This window comes from Typopeltis vanoorti, chromosome 16 (genome assembly GCF_054136105.1).
Source record: "Typopeltis vanoorti isolate ZY-2024b chromosome 16, IOZ_Tvanoo_1.0, whole genome shotgun sequence".
NCBI classification, from domain to species: domain Eukaryota; kingdom Metazoa; phylum Arthropoda; class Arachnida; order Uropygi; family Thelyphonidae; genus Typopeltis; species Typopeltis vanoorti.
The window spans coordinates 111,589,927-111,613,725 of NC_143564.1; the positions used below are offsets into that span (position 1 = coordinate 111,589,927).

At 36.7% G+C, this 23,799-nt stretch overlaps 1 protein-coding gene across 3 annotated transcripts in view; it reads right to left on the reverse strand.

Annotated features, from left to right (window-relative positions):
* Positions 1–23,799, reverse strand: part of LOC150098264 (spatacsin) — an 891,110-nt gene that overhangs the window by 577,224 nt on the left and 290,087 nt on the right. For all 3 annotated transcript variants that reach the window (XM_090406151.1, XM_090406152.1, XM_090406153.1), the window contains exon 12: positions 22,506–22,731. In XM_090406151.1, the coding sequence (XP_090262277.1) occupies positions 22,506–22,731 (226 nt within the window). The remainder of the gene's footprint in view (positions 1–22,505; positions 22,732–23,799) is intronic.

Here is a 23,799-nt window from a genome sequence, read left to right on the forward strand (position 1 = left end):
TGGATAGCTGGAACCCACCTGAATCATGGAAGAGAATAACTTGTATCATGATGATTCGTGCCCGCCATCAAAATAAGGATATTACGACTGCTGCCCAATGCTCCCTGAATACAGTAAAAACAATCAGGCATGAACTAGAGACTTGCAATGGTGACTACGAGGATGTAGCAAGAAGAAAGATCCCTAGCAGACGATCTGATTGCGTTCGTACAGCAGAATTCCTCGCAAATCTGCAGGAACAGGTGTTGAAGAACCCTGGCATTGGAATTCGGGCTTTGTTCGTGGAGTTGCTAACTGTAGTCAAGCCCTGGATAACAAGGGTAGCCAATGGTAGGCCGTATGTATGGCAGCAGGATTCGGCCCCTTGCCACACCTCTGGGAAAAGTCAAAAATGGTTGTCTGAAAATTTCTACGACTTCACCAGTCCAAATGTTTGGCCTCCAAACTCCCCAGACCTTAACCCCATGGATTATTTTGTATGGGGCGCAGTTGAAAAAGACACCAATCGCACTTCCAGTAATACAAAAGCCCAGTTAATGGATAAAATTAAAACAGTTTTTGCGGCCCTTCCCAGGGAGACTGTAGCATCAGCTTGTTCGAGGTTCCGAAGCAGAATTGAAGCTGTGATCGATGCTAATGGTGGTTATTTTGAGTAAATCTTGTTGATAGTATTGTAATTAACTCTGCCTGTAATGTTTTTTTGTCAATTCATTAAATTTAATAGATACAAAGAAGATTTTCTTTTTCCTTACGAAACTGTCAAATTTATCCCGAACACCCTGTATTTGTCCCACTATAAACTGTTTTGTGGAACTCCCTATGATTCTGGATCTGAAACCTATACTGATTATATTCATAAAAGGATATAGAATTAAGTAGCTATTTAAACTTTTTTATTTTATTTATGTATTTATTTATTATTTTATAAGGACTTCAATAACTTTTCAGACTATAGATAATATGGATATCGGTCTATAATTTCTGATTTCATTCTGTTACCTCCTTTAAATAATGAAAGAACTGAAAAACCCTTTACGTGTTCTATAAATTTCCATGTTGAAAAGATTTATTAATAATATGCTTAAAGAGAACTTTATTTTATATTAATAATATGGAGTTTTTCAACATTTATAAGAGCATATAAGTTAGTAGGGGTGTGAGGACTTGCTTGGATAGTTGTGAATGAGTGGAATGGGTTGCCAGAGTTAGTTGTGAGTGCTTTGTCTGTTAATGGGTTCAAGGAGAGGTATGATAAATTGTGTGGATAGATTGGATCTCCCATGATGAGTCTTTGGACTCCATGGAGGTACTGTATAATAATAATAATAATAATAATAATATCCTATTTTTTTTCTGTCGAGAGAACATTTGGACAGGAGAACGAGTAACCTCTGTATGGGAAGTATGTTTGCAAGTTTCACCTCTCACTACATATCCCACTTCCTTTTTATCTCTTTCTTACTATATACAATGAATCACAACCTAATGAAATGCAATTTTATTGCAGATCACAAAAATTCTCCTACAAAAAATAATTAAAGAAAATCATAAACTAAACAATCCACTAATATTAATTCTTACCAAAAAGAAAGTTTCTGCATTCATTTCACCAACATCCACAGCCCAAATAGCAACATAAATGATGTGCACCATTACCTAAAGTCATCTAAACCAGAATTACTATTGCTATCAGTATGCCAACTTACAAACTCAACATCCATCTTCTACCTAAACTGCCCAAATTACACATTACATGAGATCTGAAGAGAGAAAACTTTTAGCCACAAGGCTGGCACTTGTGCATTAATCAGAACTGACATACCATACCAGAGATTGCAAAATTTGAATCCCCATTGTCTGATTTGCTTGGCTCATAATTTCCCTACCAAATCAACCTGCCTTTTACATCTCTCTCTAGCACTTGCCAAACTCCATTAACCACTCTGACCTCTTCAACTATATACAGCCCATCTCAAAGAAAGGTGATAAAAATCAACCAACGAACTACCATGAAATTGCTATCAGTTCTGTTTTCTCTAAAATTATGGAAAATGTAATCAACAACCAACTCTTGAACCACCGAGAGACCTACTAACAAATCAGTGACCAGCAGTATGGATTCCGTCACTTGCAATCTATTGCTGATCTTGCTTTCACTACCCACCTATGGACTCAAGCCATGGAAAAATTTGAAGAAACTCACATATTTGATCTCAACATTTCAAATGTTTGACCATATTTGCCAGAGAAGGGCCTATTTAGCAAACTGCCATCCATCCTTTCCACACTCTGCAACTAGTTTTTTTTTTTTCACTGACCACTCACTATGTATCATGGTGGACAGTTTCTTCTCTTCGGATTTTCCCACCAAAGCAACAGAATCCCAAGGTTCTGTTCTTTCACCCACTCTATTCTGCTTATATAAAAATGACCTGCTCTCACAGACTTCCAATCTTGTCTACAGTTTTGTGGATGAAATTACACTCCATTCCTCCTTTTCATTTAAAAATCATTGTAAGGCTTAAGTATTAAAATACTCAAGATTCCCCATGACTATTGGCCTGAATTCCGATTGCCAAGTTATATCCCAATGGGGCAAAGATTAAAGTCTACACATTGTAGAGTTCAATGCTACCAAAACTCAGTCCTGTCTGATCTCTCAAAAGAGCATGCATTTCTCACTCTTACCTACAATCCAGATCTACAAAACTTAAATACAGATCCTTCTCATTTTCCCATGATACCCAGATATGCAAATACAATCAGATTCCCCTTCTTGGACTGACCTTCACCTCTGATCTTTCCTGGCACAAACACCTTTCAACTATAGCTTCTGCAGATGCCAAAAAACTTGAGGAACATTTTTGCACAAGACACTATTTCACATCTTCAGAACTGTTAACTCTATACAAATCCTAAATCTGCTCAACCATGGAATATTGCTCCCATATTTGAGGTAGTGCAACAAAATCCTCTCTAAGATTGCTTGATTCTATTCAGAAGATGGCAATTCAGCTAATTAATGATCACTCTCTCACATACCCACTCCAATCCCTCCTCAAACACAATGTTCAGTTTCTGCCTTAAGGCTCTTCTACTATTACTTTTGTGAACAGTGCTCTGCTGAATTGGTCACTATTATTCCTCCACTTCCTTGAAAATCATTAGAACAAGAGCCAGTGCTAACCAACACCCTTTTATAGTTCACTTTGAGACTCAACATACCAACTTCACTGTCTCCTTTTTCATCCCATCTCTGTCTGTTCTTTGAAACAGTCTCTTCCACTCTGCACCCAAGGGAATACAACCTTCAGATGTTCTAACAAAATGTGAAGAGATTCCTTTCTTCTTTTCCTCTTGTCCACACACAGCACCAATATGCTATAGATATTGTGGTCTTTCATGTGTGGATCAGATGTTGAAAATAAAAAAAAATTAACATTTCATGCTTCTAAGACACTTCTTACTGAATCAATCCACCTTGATCTTGGTCTTCACCTGGGTCTTTTTACTGTTGATTTTCATTCCAAATTTGTTACAACTTTTATACAATTTTGTTAGAAAACCCTGGAGATTTGCATTGGGCATGTTTACAAGTATCACATCATCTGAAGTTTGATATCTCCATTTTTAATCAGGTTTAATGCCATTTTCTTCCATAATGTGATCCATATGACGATGAACAAGAGCGGAGACAATGTGATCCCTTTCTCAAATTTTACATTTAACATCAAACCATCTTCCTGTATTTCCTTCATTTCTAAGTGCTGACTGACAACTTAAATATAGACTATGTATTGCTCTGTATAATGTTCCATTCACTCCATATAATTATAGTGTTTTGAAAAGCTTTCTATGGGCAACTTGGTGTATGCATTTTCCAGATCTACAAAACTTAAATACAGATCCTTGTCATTTTCCCATGATTACTCAACTATTTGTCTTAAAGTGAATACCTGATTTTAACAAACTGGTTGGCCAGGTGGTTACTGTATCTACTCTCCAATCAAAAGGGAGCTGGTTTTAATGCCACTATGGGAATGGATGTTGGTGATTGTCTTTAGGTAGGAGATGAATTTCAATGCTCAGGATGTGACCACTGTCCCCCTTGTTGGAGGCCTTGAAAAAGTTTCATGTCTGCTCTAGAGTAAAATTTCCAGACTATATATAAAAAATTAATTAAAAATATTTTTAAAAAATTATATATATATATATATATATAAGGCACATCCAAAAATTAAGCTCCATTCAGAATCTACTTCCAAATAAGATACAGAAGAGGGATCGTGCATGCATGATAGCATAGAGCGACTCATTAGCTGGCTGTTGACCATTTTACTTTCATTCTATTATCATGTGTTGTCTTCTACGAATAATTTATAATGGGGTGCTATAATAAAAAATCCTGCCAGTTGTGAGGTTCATGGAGTGATATGGTTTTTGTTGGCAGAAAAGAGTAATGCTGCAGAAACTCATTGATGACCGTGTAAGTTTTATTCATCTAATGTAATAAGTGAAAGTAAGGTTAGTCAATGGTGTCATTTTCACCAAATCATCTGTCACCCCACTTGGCTGGCCACTGCACTCTTCATTGTGACATTGTTGCACTCTTCTTTAAAGAAAAGACATCACTGGCTAACCTAACTGTCACTCATTATGTTAAGCTCATTAATCTTACACAGTCATCGATGAATTTCTGCAGCACTACTACTGTTTTCTGTCAACAAAAACTGTATCACACCCCAAACCTTGCAGCTGGAGGAATTTTTTTTATCACAGCACTCTTTATAAATTATTCATAGAAGACAACAAATGATAGCGAAATGAAATTAAAGTGGTCAACAGCTAACTAACAAGTCATTCTATGCTACCATGAATGTGCAATCTCTCTCTCTCTCTCCCATATCTTATTTGGCAGTAACTTCTGAACTAACCTAATTTTCTGGATGAGTCGCATACAGTGGAACCTCGGTTGTCGAACATAATTCATTCCTAGAGGCTGTTTGGAAACCGATTTGTTTGAAAACTGAAACCATTTTCCCATAAGAATTAATGTAAAATGGATTAATCCGTACCCGAACCCCAGATGATTGCTTATTTAAACCTTTATAACAGTACTGCATGCATAAAATCATATAAAAAGCAATGAAAATGCATAAAATCTTACTCAAAAAGAATAAACACAATAAATAGATAAAATATAGATGAAAATTGATTGCCTCTTTATTTTTGAGTATTGTACAGATCATTGATTTCGCAATCCCGAACTGCATAACAAGATCTGAGACACGAATGCCATTTTCATGTTTTGATGTGATTTCTTTTTTTCACCTCTATCGTTGTTCTAACAACTTTTCTTTTCGCTTTGCTGCTATCGTTATCCTTCTATGGCCCTCCCCATGGTGGCTTATTTAATAATAATTTATAAAAAAACAACAAAACACAAAGAAAATCAAGAAAAAGCACTGCAAAATCGAGCAGTTGTCTGGAATGGAGTGGAGGCTGTGGTGTAACTGATGCTCTCCCACCGTACATCTCATCCCGTGACGCACGTAGTTGCTGGTTTGCCTGTTCGGGAACCGATTTTTCCGAGATGAGAGTCGTTCGACAACCGAGGTTCCACTATGTACATATAATATATATATATATGGTGCTTGGAAAGAAGTTAATGGCCACCAAAGTGTGAGGAAAAAACTTCCATGGAATCTACCTTAATAAGATGTAGAATCTCCTTTCACTGCAATGAGTGCAGCAATCCTACAGGACATACTTTCCACAAGCATACAATAGTGATCAATGGGAATTTTTGAACATTCTTCCTGTAGGCATGTAATGAGGTCCTGAAATGTCCTTTGACCCCACCAGACATTCCACTTCATCCCACAGATGCTCAATAGGACTGAGATCAGGGCTCTGTGCAGGCAGTCAAGTGTGGTGTCATTCATGTACACAAACTAGCCAGTTACATCAGCAACTTTATGACACGGTGCATTGTCTTCTGAAAGAGACAATGGTCAGTTTCAGAGAACGCCACAAAGTAGTAAACACTGCATTGTCCAGAATGTTTAGATACCTCTCAGAGTGGAGTTACACATTCTGGAAAGAGACATTCACAGGTATCTGCCACGACAACACTTGTACATCTACTCAGTAAAGGGTATAGCATGATTCTTTGCTCCATAACACACCTTTCCAAGTTTCCATATCCCACTGTGCATACTCCCTGCTCCACTTTGCTGTCCCTACCATGGAAACCAATATTGTGAGCCTTGGCTCTGAATGATTTTGTGCAGATTTGAGTTCCAGTCAATGCGCAGAACCCAGCATTTTTTGTGTAAGTTGATGAATGACCCCCCCCCCCCCCAGTGCTTCCATCATTACTGACTTGGGATGGTCCAATTGTCAACAATTTGTTAAATAGATAAGGCTGCAACATGGCATCCTATTACAACACTTTTTTCAAACTCCATTAGTTCCCTTCTTGCAGCCATTTCACTTGGACACAGTTGCACTGACTTGGGAGCATCATATTCCTCCAATTTATACTGGCTACAAACACGTAACTCATTATATGGCATGATGCACATTGCACATAGGGTGCCCACTGACTTCTTTTCAAGCACTGTGTGTGTGTGTGTGTAATTTATAAAAATAGCAATATAGGCAGTGGTGAGCTATAAGGGGCTCGCACGAGTCCTTTGTTAAAATTTTCTCAAATTTGCGAGCCCCTTGTTCTTCATAAATAAGTAACTTTAATTTATGTTTTCCTGAGGCGTTTGCACAAGGCATTATCATGACACGCTCTTTGGACATTTTTCGACCGGGAGCTGAGGCTTCATTTCTGTGAACTAGAGTTTTTCTCTGGTCACGACCTCCAACAAAGACCACTTTCGTCCGCATTATAAATTTGATCATCGGTTAAATTTAATTCAAGAATTTTTTCTAAAAAAGCTTTTTGGAATGGTTCTATGGCGGAAAAGTCACTAGACAGGTTTTCCCCTGATATAGATACTGAATACTGTGTTTCTTAAATTTTTCTAGCCAACCATCACTTCTTTTGAATTTCTGATCCAGATTTATAGTTGAATATCACCTAATCTGTGAATGGAAATGCTTAGCATTCTGCTTTAAAATGCCTCCGGAGATGGGAGTAGGACGTCTTCTTTCTTGAAGAAACTACGTGTAAACAGCAAAATCACTTGTGTAAAGAAAAATCACTTGTTTTCAGAATTTGTCTCTTGCTTGGTCCTTCTTCTATGGTTGAAACGTAAGTTAAAATCCTGTCTTTTTTTTTTAAATTTTTATGTCACTGATTGTAGATTTGCCGACGCTGTATTCAGTAGCAAGTTGTACGTCTGCATCACCCTTTTCTAGATACTGAATTATTTTACATTGATCCGACAATGATAATGTTACGTGTTTTCTTTGGTAGGCTTCGATCCGGTAGCCATTTTAACGAAATAAATTTTAGTGTTAAAAACAATAAAATAAAAAATGAAGTTAATAAACAATAAAACTGTCACTTTTAAAATTTATCTGAAAAATAAAATCACTTACTAAAACAATCGATAATCATTCACTGAAAACGTATGGAAACACAAAATAATAAATGACAGCACAGACAATGTTTCATTTCAATAACCAAAGAAAAACTGAGCTTTATATACAACAGGCTTTAGGCTAAGTCATTGTTGTTGTTGTTGAAGGAACATTAAAGATACACAAATATTGTGCAATAGTGGTGACTATACTCAGTTCATTAACGACAGCGGTGATTCATGCTGGCAATACAGTATGTACTGTACAGTATAAAAAAGCAAACGTGAACACACAATAAATCAAAATAGGTCTACAGTATAACTGTACAATCGACAGTATGAAAAAATACTGTACTGTAATAAAATAAATAATAATAGTTAAAATAATAATTATTAAATAAAAATAATAGTATATAAAATAATATTACGTAATAAATAAAACTTTTTTTTTTCTTTCAAACCGCAGTTCGGATTATTGGAGGGTTCAGACTAAAGAGGTTCGGATTAGCGAGATACCACTGTATTTATAGTTGAATATCACCTATTCCAGCTGCCTTTTTGCATTTCATGTTTTTGATAGGTTTATCTATCACAAGTATTGATATATACTCCTGTTTGCATTCATCTTGAAAATTGTCTACTACTGTTCAGTCACTGCTAGTTTCATCTAGCATTCTTTCAAAGCAATTACTTCAGAATAGGATATCCTTATCTTCAGTTTTCATATCATCTTTCGATATTCTTTCCTCCATTTCTAAGTTTTTTTTTCAATAGCCTCCAGAACAATTTAATACTGTTGTGATATTTATCATCTATATTGTTACTGAAGACTTCCCAATACCTTTGTTTAGCTACTTTTACAGGTAGCCTAGCTTTCTTACATTTTTCTCTGTATTCTTTTAGGATACAGAGAAACTAGTAAATCAGTCAGAATAAATAAGAAACTAGTAAATAAACAGAGTTCCTAGTAAATAAGTCTGGAGACTTGTTTACTAGGAACTTTTGGCACATGTTCTTCTTGTCCAAGACTGCTTCTTTAATATCTTGTATCCACAATTGTGTTTGCCCTTATTTTTATATCGTTGCAGACAACTTCATCATCACATATTTAGTTGAATCAAAGTATTCTTCACAGTTTGCCACGGAGACCCCAAGGTTTGGGTCTTGATTTCAAACTGTTTCATTTATTCTTCAATAATGTTTGTATAGTTGAGTATGCAATTTTCCCTTAATGTAAACACTATGTAACTTCCTACATGGTGTTATTTTGGCATACGTTCATTTCTATTTCTATCCTACTTAAAACTAAATGAAATTGGTCACTTCCAATTTCAAATCCTATGTATATGCTTATATCTTGAACTGGCATGAAGATTTCACTATCAACAATAACATAGTCAATGAGACATTTACTGTTTGAGTCTTCTCTCCATGTAAGCTTATGCATTTCAATGAGCTGGAAGTTTTTTTCACTTGGTTAGACAATAAATTATATATTTAGTTTAATCCTTTATCCAAGTGTAAGCAAACAAAGTTTGTGCCTGAAGCATTATACATATCTGCAAGGAGATATGCTTTGTATTATGGAATACTAAGGCAAGTGATGAGAAGTTTGTCTACCTTTGCCACGAGTTGCCCCAGTCCTGAAGATACTCCAGGTGCAAAATTTGTTTGCTTACACTTTGCTGGAAGGGGGGAGGGTCATATTTTGATAGTCTGCTTGCTTGTTGCGATAGGGTGACTGCTTCATTAGAGGGGGAGGGAGGGTTGCGCAGTGGTATACTTGGATTTTGCAAAGACTTTTGATGGATTACTGGATGATCGGTTGGTGGTCAAGCTGGATCAGATGGCAATAGGATATTAGACTAGTGTATTGGATCGAAGATTGGCTATCTGATAGGTACCAACAAGTTGTGTATGGGGAAGCATTATACCAAAAGTGGATAGTCACTAATGGTGTGCCTCAGGACCATTGCTGTTGAACCTGTATGTTAATTATTATTATTACTATTATTACGGGCAACTCCAGGGAGTCATTAGACTCATCGAGGGAGGCCCCAAATCATATTCATCACAACTATTCAACATTCATACAGTATCTATCATACCTCGCCTTAAACTCATTCACTGTCACAGCATCCACCACAGACTCAGGGAGCGCATTCCACTCATTCACTACTCTAAAAGTAAAGAACCCAGTTCTAACACCTTTACTAACCACACTTTTGCCCAGTTTCCATGGATGTCCCCTAGTCCTCCCACAACCAGCCCTGTTCTCAAAAATATCTTCTGAATTAATTTTATAGAAACCCTTCAGTAATTTGAATGTCTCGATCATATCTCCCCTTCTCCGCCTATCAACCAATTTTTGCAACCCACAAATCCTCAACCTATTCTCATACGGTTCATTCCACAGACCTGCTATCATCTTGGTCACTCGCCTCTGGATCCTCTCCACCTCCTCCCCATCAAGAAGAAACCTAGGTGACCAAATCTGAGCACAGTAGTCTAGATGGGGTCTTATCAAGGCTCGATACAGAGGAACAATAACCTGCTTGTCTCTGCTTGTCAACGTATTCTTCAGCAACCAAGTGATTTGATGAGCTGTTTTGGTCACTTTTGCAATGTGTCCCCTAAATTTCAATTCCTTATCTACCAACACTCCTAAATCTCGTGCCTCATCAATTTCCTGGAGCACGGTTCCACCAATGCAGTAAACTGCCGCCAATCTTTTCACCCCAAAATGCATAACCTTACATTTTGCCACATTAAGCTGACATCCATTCTCCTTAGCCCAGACCACCAATCTATCCAAATCATCCTGCAAAATTTTGACGTCATCTGCATTCACTATTGCCCTACCCAACTTCGCATCATCCGCAAACAAATGAACTGTTCCTCTCAGATCATTTCCTATATCATTTATGAACAAATTAAACAGCAGTGGTCCAAGAACAGATCCTTGTGGCACACCACTAGTCACAGGCCGTCTTGTGGACTCTACTCCCGAGTAAACCACTCCCTGATATCTCTCCGTCAACCACCCTCCTATCCATCTCACCAACCCTATGTCCATTCCCATATGCTGCAATTTACTGATTAGAATTCCATGTGGAATCCTGTCAAAGGCCTTGGCAAGGTCCAGTAGAATCACCGTAAACCCATTACCCTTATCCAGTTCAGCCGTCACTGTGTTATAATACATGAGCAAGTTACTGAGGCATGACCTACCCTTCACAAAACCATGCTGTCCCCGATACAGTATCCCATTTTCTTCTATCCAATCTTGTATTTTCCTCTTGACTATTTTCTCTAAGACCTTGACAATGATTCCTGATATGCTAATCGGTCGGTAATTTACAACAGCAGTCTTGGAACCACCTTTATGCAGTGGAACTATTTTCCCCTTTTTCCACCTGCTCGGGACAAACCCAGACCCGAGACTCAAATTAAACAAAATGGTCAAGGGTACTGACAATTCTTTAGCTGCTTCTCGTACAACACGAGCTGGTATACCATCCAATCCCACAGATGTATTGACATTGAGGTTATGCAATAGACTACTCACCTCCACTTCATTAACCACAATTCCCGTATAATCTACTGGTTTATTCGTTTCTGCAATGTCACCACCTGGATGATATATTTTTGCAAAGTGCTCACTCAGTAACTCAACTATCTCAACTGATTCAGTTACCTCCCTACCATCGGCATTCTTTAAAATCAATCTGCCATGTACATTTTTCCTTTTACTTGCTACATATCTAAAAAACTGTTTAGGATTCTCTTTAGCATGCATGGCCAATGTTCTTTCGTAATCCTTTTTTGCTTTTCTTACCACACTCGTCACCCTTCTGGCCTGCGCTTTATACCGTTCATGTGCCTGCCGGTCACCCTTCTCCTTAAATTCCCTCCATAGTTGTTTCTTTTTTTGCAACTCAAGCTTAATGGTGTTATTCATCCATTTAACCCCTACTTGATTTATTATTCGGACTCTAGGTATGCAGTCAGCCATTGCTTCATGCAAGCACTTCTTAACTACCTCCCATGCACTATCAACTTCTAGTCCTTGCAGTTGTACATGCCATGGCACTGAACCAATCAAACTCCTAAGCTTGTCATACTTTCCAGCCCGATAATTCCACATGTACCCTGTCTTAATTGAAAATTCTGCACCTTTAGCCACCTCCCAAGTTAAGACCCTATGATCACTCTCACCGATTGGTGGCAATGTGGTCATATTTGTTACAGCCAAATCCTCAGATGTAATTACTAGGTCAAGCACTCTCTGACCCCTAGTATTTTCCATTACATGCTGTCGCAGATAGTTATCCCTTAATAACCGCATAAAATCCAGTTCTTTCCTCCCGTGTATCCTCTCCTCACTCCAATCAATGCGACCATAGTTGAAATCTCCCATAATAATCACCCTCCTTCCACCCATTTCTTCTATTTGCTTGTGCATACTGTCACCACCATCTTTTCCATCACCTGGTCTATAGCAGCACCCAATTGTATATTTAGTTCTGCTAGCCACAATCTCACACCAAATGGCCTCAAATGTGCTCTTTTCTCTATCCTGCAATTCAACTTCTATTCTCCTTGGCTGGAGCTCATCAGCTATCATCAACAACACTCCCCCCCTATTTTATTCTCTCTGTCATTCCTGAACACACTATACCCATCACATTCAATCCCACTAGTTATATCATCTACAGTCAGCCATGTTTCACTAATACCTATAACCTGTGGTCTGGAAGTGCCAACCATGGCCAAAAACTCTTCCTTCTTGTTCCTAATACTCCTAGTATTAGTGTACATGAATTTAAGACCCCCATTAGCCCCAACCCTACCTTGATGCCTTATATTAACTATCCCACTCAGATTTGTTGTCCTTATTTGCTCTGGCATATTATATTCATTCTTACATTCAACTGCCTCCATAAGGACTGTATCTCTACTCCCCCCCCCTAACAAATCTAGTTTCCCTGAATTTGCACATCCACTACATTCAGCAACACTTTCTCAAGTCTTCTTACACCGTAACCATTCAAATGCAAGCCATCCATCTTATATAGATCCTTTCGCCCATCAAACTCACTCCACACATCCACAAATTCCACACCACTCGTCATACATAACCCACGCATAAAGTCATTCGCAATTATGGCCCTCCTTTTAAACATTTCACTCTCATACCGTGGCAAAAGACTAATCATTCTAACTCTCTCACTCTTTTCTTTTGCTACCTCAAACAATTCATTCAGGTCTTCTATCATTTCCATTTTATCTCCTTTCAAATCATTCGTACCTGCCACAACAATCATTTCTTTCACCCTTTCCTTTTGCTCTCTAATAGACGCAGTTACGTCCTTTATGGTCGCACCAGGTTGGTACGATTTTGTCAAATCCTCTACTAACACACCTCGTACTAACGAGTCTCCATACAGCACTCTATCCTTCATTTTGTTCATGTTCACATTCATACGTCTATTTTTCCTGTCATACCTTTTATTATTGGTTGGTTCATTCAGTCTACTTTTGTTCATGTACTCTAGCTGCTGTTTTGCTCTTTCTATCGCACTATTCAACAACGTGATCTCACTCAATGCATCTATCTCATCTTTTTTGTTCTCTGAGAAACCATTTATACTATCATTCACACTTTCTACATTCACACTCTCACAATTTTCATGTACAACTTTGCCGTTTCTTGTCATATCCCTATTTCCTTCATTCTGAAGGTTGACAAAAATATCACACTCACGATCCGAAATACACTTCAATTCCGCATTCTCCCTACATTTTCTACACACATTCAATCCTTTATTATCATCTAACCACACTCCGACCGCACTCCGCAAAGCGTACATTTCACAGCTAGTACACTGACGCATTTCTTTTATGCTACCATTCTTTGATAACGATGGCGAACCTTCATTACTGGCCGCCATTTTCCTTCGCACAGGTGCCATATTTATCTGTAACGTGTTTTGTTAAATTATACGTTTACACACCAAAAATAGACGCACTAAAATACGCAAGGCAAACAAAACAAAACTACACAATATTAAGTAATTTGTATCGATAACTGAAAATGATACTTATCTTATCTGGAGCTTGTACGAACACTACACATTACGAATTCATCTAGCGGCGACTTCCCGACATAGATTATGTTATAAAACACTTTAGTACACTAATCACGCTAATAAAGCTCCAATAATATACCAAAATTAAACACTTAAGTCCATTAAATTGAATCCAAAACACCAATAAATCAACAAAAAACACAAATCTCTCAGGAGCTCTCCAATAACACGTCCGTTCACCAGCTAGCATCGACACCATATCGATGATATTAATGATATTAGCAAAGATTTATATGGGGATATTCAGTTGTTTGCAAGTGATGCAAAGTTGGGATGAGTTATAGGGAGTGGAGAGGCTGTTGTGGCCTAGCAGGAGGACTTGAATGGATTGAGTAAATAGAAAAAGGGTGGGGATGTCAGTTCGATGTTGTAAGGTTTTGAAATTCGGGAAGCGGGGATGGAATGTAGGGTTCACTTGGTGAAATTATATTGTTGGAGGTGGAGGAAATAAGAGATCTTGGGGTGATAGTGGATAAGGATCTGAAATTTAGGGAACACATTGCCAAAGTTGTGAGGACAATGAAACAAGTTCTGGAAATGATGAAGAGGACATAGAAGTAATGAGATTCTTGTTCTATTGTATAAGGCCCTGATTAGGCTACACATGGACTATTGAGCAATGATTTGGTCACCTGGTTTTCAAAAGAACAAAGAAATGTTGGAAAGGGTCCAGAGACAACTAACTAAGGTAGTTTCTGATCTCTGGAAAAAGACCCAGAGGAAGATCAAGATATAGGTGAATTGATTCAGTAAATAGTACCTTAGAAGACAGAATTATAAGATCTGATAATGTTGTAGTCTTTACAGGTAACAGATTCATTTGGAGGAAAATTGTTGATAGGAAGTTAGTAATGATGTAAATTCTTCGTGTAGTACTATCATAATAACTTGTACACCCCCTTGAGGGTACAAGTCAAGGAATTTAATGATGATGATGATGATAATAAAAATAAAGCATAGGCCAGAAGGGTGACAAGTGTGGAAGGAAAGCAAATAAAGAGCACGAGATGAAATTACTGTATGAACCAAAGGAAATCTAAAGCAGATTTTTCAGTATGTGGCAAGTAAAAGGAAGAATGACTATGTTAGAATAATTTTGATGGATGCTGATTGTAGGGAGGTGACTGAAGCAGATGAATAGTTGAGTGACTGAGTGATCACTTTGCAAGGGTGTATCCAGGTGGAGATAATGTAGTAGCAGATGTGACAAAGGCTGATACTAAAATAGAGATAGGTGAAGCAAAGGTGTACACGATATTACAGAACATGATGCCAATACAGCTATTCAATCAGATGGGGTGCTGGCCACATTGACTGTCAGCTCTAGTAGAATCCCAGGAGAATGGAAAAGGGCAAAATAGTTCCATTGCATAAGGGAGGCAGTAAGACAGAAGTAGCAAATTACTGAGTGATCAGCATCTCAGGTGTGGTGGTTAATGTATTGGAGAAGTTAGTTAAAAGCAAGATCCAGGAATGGGTGGATAGAAATCAGTTATTGTATGAAGGGCAGCATGATTTTGTTAAGGGGAGGTCATGCTTCGGTAATTTACTCACTTTTTATAATAATGTAACAGCTGATTTGGATATGGATAATTGGACATTTGACAAGGTGCCATGTGGAACTCTGTTATATAAACTGGAGCAAATAAGTTTGGATATAATGATGGTGAGGTGGATAATCAGATGGCTAATGGAACAGACATCAAAAAGTAGTTTATGAAGGAGCTGAGTCCAGGAGATGGCTTGGGCTAGTAGTGTGCCACAGGGCTCTGTACTCAGGCCACTACTATTTAACTTAAACATTAATAATATAGGAAATGACCCAAGGGGAAATATTCAGTTATTTGCTGATGATGTAAAACTAGGTATAGAATTATAAATTAAAGATACCAAAAAAAATAATATACTTGGTTTAATCCTTTATCTAAGTGTAAGCAAACAAAGTTTGTACCTGAAGTATTTTCAGGACTGGGGCAAGTCATATATAGAGGCTAATGACTTCACATCACTTGTCTTAGTATCCCATAATGCAAAGCACATATCCTTGCTGACATATATAATGCTATGCATTATGGGAAGGGTCACAACCCAGACTGGTTTCACCCTTTATTGACGTCTCATCAGTGGGAGCCAGAATCAGAGGTGATACTAAGGTTGAAGTAATGCAGAAGTAATGTTTTCATATATGAGTAGCCAAAAGGTATAGGTATAGACAGAATTATACATACAAACAATAGGTAAAGAATTATTATTATTAACATCTGACCTCCATGGAGTCAGAGATTCATCATGGGAGGTATACACTATTGCATACGATGCTCATCCAACTGTGCCTTCAACTGATTCAATGTGTCTACATTAACAGCACACTCAGGCAATACATTACGCTCACCAACCACTCTTGATGTAAAGAACCTTCTCTGCACTCTTCTGCTCACACCCTCTTTATAGTTTCCAACAATGGCCTCTTGTTCTCCCCCCGCCCTCCCATTCTCTGAGAAATCTCTTCCATGTCAATATAACAACCCCTGACTAGCTTATGTCTTAATTATATCCTATTCACAAAACTCTGCAATTTACATTCTCTCAATCTGTCAGGTGCATCCCATTGATGCTTACAAATCTCAAAACCTTAAACTTTGCAATAATGAACTGACAGTTCCATTTACCTGCCCATTCATGCAATCTCTTCAAGTCCTCCTGTAAGGCCATAACATCTGCTTGACTCTGCATTGCTCTCCCCAATTTTGCATCACCTGCAAACAGCTGCATATCGCTAGTTAAACCCATCCCAATATCATTAACATGCAAATCATTAATAAGTTGTCCTGTGAAGATCTCACAGGACAACTTATACAGACTAACAGTATGGGCAAAGAGAAATGGCTGTCAGTTTAATCTAGAAAACTGTAAGCATTTTGGGATGAAAAGATTATCAAATATGTACTGCATTGATGAAAATGAACTGCAGAAAATTACACAGGCTAGAGATTTGGGAGTGCTAGTGGATTCCCAAAGTTGCAAAACGGACTAAAATAATGCATAGGATTACCTGGTTATTGAAGAACACACTAACAAGCAGAGATAAGTTAAGGATGGCAAGAAATTATGCTTTCGAGAACTTGCAAGAACCTCATTCTTCCACATTACAAGAGTTTGAGAAGACCTACTATGTTCAGATATGGTTGCCTGGTTCTCATAAAAATGAATAAACAGATGAAAAGATTCAGCACTGGATGAAGATAATATATGACCTACAGAGTTTTGCATACGAGGACAGATTAAGAGAATGTGGCTGTTAAAGTTTGAGAAAAAGAAGAGGGAAACATGAAGGAAACAACGAAGTTGGAAAAGGGATCTTAAAGCCTGACATAAGTGGAAGGAGAACTTGTGGTCATTCCTGGAAGACGAATGAGAGTGTGGTTTGGTAGTATGTATGAAACAGGCTGCCAGCATATGTTGCGAGTGCATCTTCAGTGAATATTAAAAAAAGATTTAGCCACTGTGTGACTTAAATGAGGCCCTCTCTAGATGAGTCTCTAATCCCCTGAAGTAGTCTGCATAATAATAATAACAAACTCATAGAAGAACATGTGAAACTTTTATGTTATTGTTGATAGTAATATCTTCTGACTGGTTCAGGTTGCAAAATTCCATACAGAGAGAACATGAAAGAAGAAGTGAAACCTTGATCAAGATAAAAAAAAAAAGGCGTAATACAATGAAAAAAAAAATCAATGAATGCTTTATTAGTTGTAATTGCTGGTTTGTTATAATTATGTTTCCCATAGTGAGAGTTACTTGTAAGAAAATAAAATGAAAACCAAATCTCAGAAATCAAGTAGCAAAATCTGAAGAAAATATGGAAAGACTTAAGTCATAGAACATGCTGAAGATTTTCCCATATGATAGGAAAATCAGAATTACATGGTGGGCACAAGAAGTTAAACTATGCCTTGTCCATGGTTACTGCTTGAGTTATAGAAATGTTGTTTTGTCCATATCCATCTCAGCAGCAGCTCCATTACAAAAAGTTAGTAAATTACTAATGCATGACCAAATCTTTCACAATGCCATGTTGCCCCTCATATAATTCGCCCACCGATTTGAGATCCCTCGACACTTCTGCGCATCTCAGAAAAGGAGAATCCATTCCGATAATAGGGTAATCAGTCCGTATAGTGGGATGAGTTATTTATTATTACTGGTCGGAAAATTAACTTCACTTTTATGATTATTGTAGTTAACTATGTTGCTTGTATAACAGTTGGAAAATTTTACCTATAAAGCACGTGATTTTGCGTGTTGGTGACCAATTTGGATGTCCTTCATTTCTTTCTCCCCTTCAGCATGAATCGACTATTCTTGAAAAGACGCGAAGCAGGGACCTGCAAACAGTGGGCGAACTATACAGTATCATATTCCTATCCACCCATTCCTGAAATCTTATTTTGACCAATGTTTTCAGTACTTTTACCATCACTCCTGAGATACTGATTGGTTTGTAATTTGCTACTGCAGTCTTAGAACCTCCCTTATGGAAGGAAATATTTTGCCCTCTTTCCACTCCCCTGGAACTTTCTTCCAACTTTTTTCTAGTTGTTGCCATGATATTTTTCATTGTTCCTGCTGCATGTAAGTGGAATCTGGACAGGCAGTGGTACCTTCTGACATGTTATTCATAACAGTTATGAACAGTGATCTACTCGTTGGTGATTCGTTCCCAATTCCATGTATTCATGGGCCTGAAGTAGTAATTCCTGATGATTTTCCTAAGGTGAAATTTACATCGTTTAGTGATCTTGCAGATGTTCGTTTAGTGTTGTATCTGATTCTCAACAGAAGTTCCATACAACAGCATTGTAGTTTTTATTCTCTGCCTCCACAGTGTCTTGGAATGACAAGGTGATGAGGTTGAAAAGCTCACTGGCATTTTTGGCAGTAGGGCACATTAAGGTTGAGATGCTGAATATGAATTGCTTTGAGTTTTTTTTCTAATGCATTGATTTCATCATGATATCATCAAGCATAATAATGTGCTGCTCCAGGCTGTCCGTACACTTTCAGAGGTTTAGAAACTGTTTATCAGATAGAAAACAGGGGACAAAAGAATGGCTGGCTGAGATTAGTCAGGAGTTTTATTGCATTTCATCAATCTTTGCACAATTAGAATGCATTGACAGGCAACAAAAATTGTACTGAAGGCTCTTTTTCTTGTCTGTAATCTCCAGCTTGCAGCAACAGTATTTGTAAGTTTCAGCTGGCCTGTCATAATTGGCTAGATTCTCAACGCTCTGTCAATGCTTGGCTTTTGCCACCAGCAATCTTTGTTTTGTGATGCCCCCATATCTGTATGTAGTAAATGGGCATTCCTTTGGCCAATATTAAAGGAGACAAAAATGTTACTGTTGAAAAGCTTAGAGTACTTAGAGTTGGTCTTGAGTTCTTCAGTTTCTTTATATCTACTGTTGTACTGTTATTTGGGATGCAAAACTGATTAAAAATCACTTTAAATAGCAGTAAAATTAGAGAATACAAACACAGAGAATGGCTGAGGTGTTGTCCTCAATATATTGAGGATATTGTTCAATTTCAACATATATTGCAACATATTTTCAATTGCAACAATATCCTCAATATAGTGAGTATACTGTTGCACTACTTCAACATGAGGATATTACAATATCCTCAGAATAAAGAAGGCATATGTAACTGAGCAATTTGTATGATGTTGCACAACTTACATTGACAAATAACAGCTGATGCAAGCCAGCACAGAGAGGGGACATGGTAATAAATATGAATCTTGTGGAATAATTTGCACCAAGACACTTTACTTAAAATTAATCAAGAATAAAAAGGAAGTTTTTTAAGAAGTGTATGGACATACAGTCTTTTAAAGAAAATTGATATGCTGCTACCTTTAAAATACTTCATTTTAACTGATAAAAGCAAAATATCTACTGATAATTCCTGATGACAGGAATTATCTACATTATATACATTATACCCCCACTGCATCATATAAGAATTCTTGTTCTTCATAGTGCATGAAAGTAGTAAGTTTTCAGTTGATGAGTATTTTCTCTAATGCTGGAAAGTACAGCTATTTTGTTTTTTTTTTTAGTTAAATTCTCTCTCTTGTTGAAGGAGGAATGGATGATAAGAACAATCCCTTGAACTTTTACATGCTCTGCTTATTCTGCTGACAGAGAATTTACAAGACCAATAATTGTTTGAAGTTTTTCTTGGAATGTAGCTGTGATGGATTAGTGTGTGTGTGGTGTTATTCTTGGCCTATATTTTTCTCATTATGAGTTTGATTTAGTTGAGCACAGTGCACAGCCATCTTTGTTTATTACACAATTTAATTTGAATGAAAGTGTGAGAGTGAATTATTATTACTTTACAGTTTAATGATGCGCATGTTTAGTAATGAGTTCATGCATAATTATAAGTAATATCTGACTGATTAAAGTATTTATTAGAATTAATATTTGAATGACCATCTTCAGTTTCAGACCCTTTGGATCTCTGAAACATTATCTTCAAATTCAGACCACTTCCCATGGTTCTGTCTTTTCCAATTCAAATCATGATCCATTGATGTGAGGATATTAAAGAGAATGAACAAACCAGAAGATTAGTTTCAGTAGCAATGTTGTTTAATTCTTTTATAATCATATTTCACCTTTGATAAAACATCGTCTTTGGATTTTCAAAATCTTTACCTTTTACTGAAGATGAGACATTCTCATGAGAATCAATCTTATTATGATTAAAGAATTAATAAGACTTTAAAAGAGCTCATATAATTATTATTATTATTATATTGATCTCAGTTCAGAAAATCTTTCTAATTTTTCCTCAATCTTTTTATTAAACATTTTTATCTTGTAACATTTTCTTATGGCTGACCCCCAGGTATAATGGCAGTTGATTTATTAAAGCAGAATTCTTTTAATCCATCAAAATGGGTTAAAATGAACAGTTTGGATAATTTATCTCTACATGTAAGTTTTTACATGTGCAGTTAAACTTTTCATCCCCAGTTAAACTTTTCATAGGTTACAAGGGAGGATCTTTTTAATATCCATTTTTTTTTCCATAGGTAGTTGTGCTATAGTTTTTAATTAACATCCAAGGTGTAATAAATTTTTCAATCAGGCATTCATAAATATCATCAAAACTTGATTCTGATGAAAAACAGAAAGGAAATCATTTGGAAAAAGAGGATCATAGCCAAAGAATACAAAAAAAAAAAAGGTTTTTCCCTTTTATGCTAGAATGAGCAGCAGAATGATAAGCAACCAAAATTTTGGTAAATACAGATCTCATGCTCTCTTTTCTGTTCTCCAAATTCTATTCTTGAATAAAAAAATAAATAAAAATAAAATTCTGAGAAGAAATTAGAATCACTATTTTTCACAACATTCCTTTTCCCTGATAACTATTGTTTGATATAACATCTTAGTTATTATTTAGCAGTATCTCGTCTGTTTCAGTCTTCTTCATTGTAGTAACACCAAGTATCGGTATGATACAGCCCTGGTTCCAATTACTTTGATTTTTTAAAATTTTTTTTTTTTAAATATTGATCCCCACATGAGAAACACACCACTGTTATGTACAGAGTGAAGGTGAGGACTGTAAAAGAGAAATCTATTGAATTTTCTTAAAGAGTTCCATGTTGTAAATGTTGGGGAACACTTCATGAGGAAGGCTGTTCAAAAGGACAGAGGTGGATATAAATAAGAAAGAGGAGAATCAGGTTTAGCGTGTTTATAATTAGGCTGAAAAGGGATGCTGAGCAGCTGCTGTTCTTGTTTTAAAAGGTTCAAAAGAGTGCAGAAGAATAATGTGTTAGTTCATTTGAGAAGTAGCCATGTACCTGTAGAAAAGACAGAGAGATGAAAGAGTATATCTGTGAGATAGTAGTTAAAGTGAGTTAGTGAGAGAGGATCCATCTATCAGTCAAATCACTCTCCTCTGAATGTATCAAGAATCTTTAGGGATACATGTGAACAGTATCCTAAGGATAGGTGGATCTGGGATTTGTACATAATTATTAGATGAATGAGTGAAAAGTAGTATCTATCACCGTGTAAGCTGAACAGTTAACTTTTCAGAGTTTGTCCTGGTTCTCTCACAAAAAACAGTGAGAACCTTGTTCACTTGGTGATGTGCCAGTGTTGCAAAGTTAAAAGGTCTTACTCTTTTTGAAAAAAGGTGTCCATTACTAAACAGGGAAGCATGAAATTTCATCATTTCATACCATCATTAATGTTTGCGGCTTAAGCCACTAAAAATACAATTTAGTCTTTATTTCAAAATTTGAAGGACATGTTCATTCATTCAGTATTCAAGTGGATACAATAATAGAGTGAGCCATCAGGTGATAATTGGACACTGGGTCAAAGTCATAATAATTCTATGCATTCCTTACAGGCTATGTAAAATTCTTCTCTAGGTTATCTACCTTTAATCTTTCATAACCAATATCAGTTTTACAACAACTTGTTTTTCTTCCCTCCTTCCTCCATTATCCTCAGTATAAGATTTTTTTTTTAAAAAAAATAAACTCAACAGATCACTAAACCATAATAATATGAAATTAAGAGATCGCAATATTTGTGAATCTCTTAATCACATCTTTGTCACAACATATTACAATATGACAAACATCTTAATCACTTTTTCACAACATATGACAAATTATTTCTTGTAAGTTTTTACATGTGCAGTTAAACTTTTCATCCCCAGTAAATGCTGCAGATGATTAATAGTGATGTTTCATATTTCCATTAATACCTACCTTCCAAGTTCATTAAGGAGAGATTCTTCAACATACATGAGTGTACTGCTCTTAATAGTGTTTATCATTGTACCATCTATAGGACAATTATATGGAAATACCTCAGAAGACTCTGTGCTCACACCGATCCAGTGCTTTATCCATTTCATTAAAGTAATCACATCACCATGTTGTAACAGGTAATGCCAAACTATGGGAGGTGAAATGCACTTCTTCAACCATGAACCTGTAAGAATAATTACAAAAATGCTTAATCATTATGAAAACCAAATTGATTTATTGCAAAATAAAAGTCTAATGTCATAAAAATTTTGCAGTTTATATAATTTGAAACACATGTATGATAAACAAACAACAACAACACCAAAAGGACATACACACACAAAAATTTCATATTAGTTAACAAACATTTGTGTTGATGATTATTAACATTATTCTTCTTCTTCTTATTGTGCTATCTACTATTGAAGGTCAGCGACCATCTTGGTGAACAAACTACGCTCTTGTGCTAATCTGAGCAGTTGTGCACTGCTCTTTCCTGTCCACGTCTTGATGTTGTCAAACCATGATATTCTTTTTCTTCCTCTAGTTCCTTTGCCACCAATTCTTCCTATCAAAATAGTTTGTAGAAGTTGGTATTTGCTGTTTCTCATGATGTGGCCAAGATATGATGTTTTTCGTTTCTTGATTATTTGTACAAGATGTTTAGCTTTGCCAATGGATTTTAAGACATCTTCATTGGTAATTTTTTCTGTCCATGATATCTTTAGCATTCTTCTGTATAGCCACATCTCAAAGGCTTCGATTTTCTTGATGGTTGTCGCCTTCAATGTCCATGTTTCAACTCCATAGAGCAGAATAGACCACACGTAGCATTTCAGCATTCGGCATCTGACTTCCATGTTTAGGTCTTTATTGCAGAATAGTGTTCTCATTTTCATGAAGGACTGCCGTGCAACTTCAATCCTTGTCTTTATATCTATTTCTGGATCCCACCATTCGTTAAGCCAGCAACCAAGATATTTATATCTTGACACTTGATCAATATTTTTCCCATTGAGTGTCAGTTTCATTGATGAGGCTGGATGTATTTTGTCTTGTTGATGTTTATATTTATTCCCATTCTTTGGCTTTCTATGTATATTCTGTCAATGAGTTTTTGGAGATCCATAATATTATCTGCAATTAGCACGGTGTCATCTGCATATCGAAGGTTGTTAACAATCTTTCCATTTATTGTGATTCCCTCTGAACATTCTTCCAATGCTTTTTTAAAGATTACCTCTGCATATAT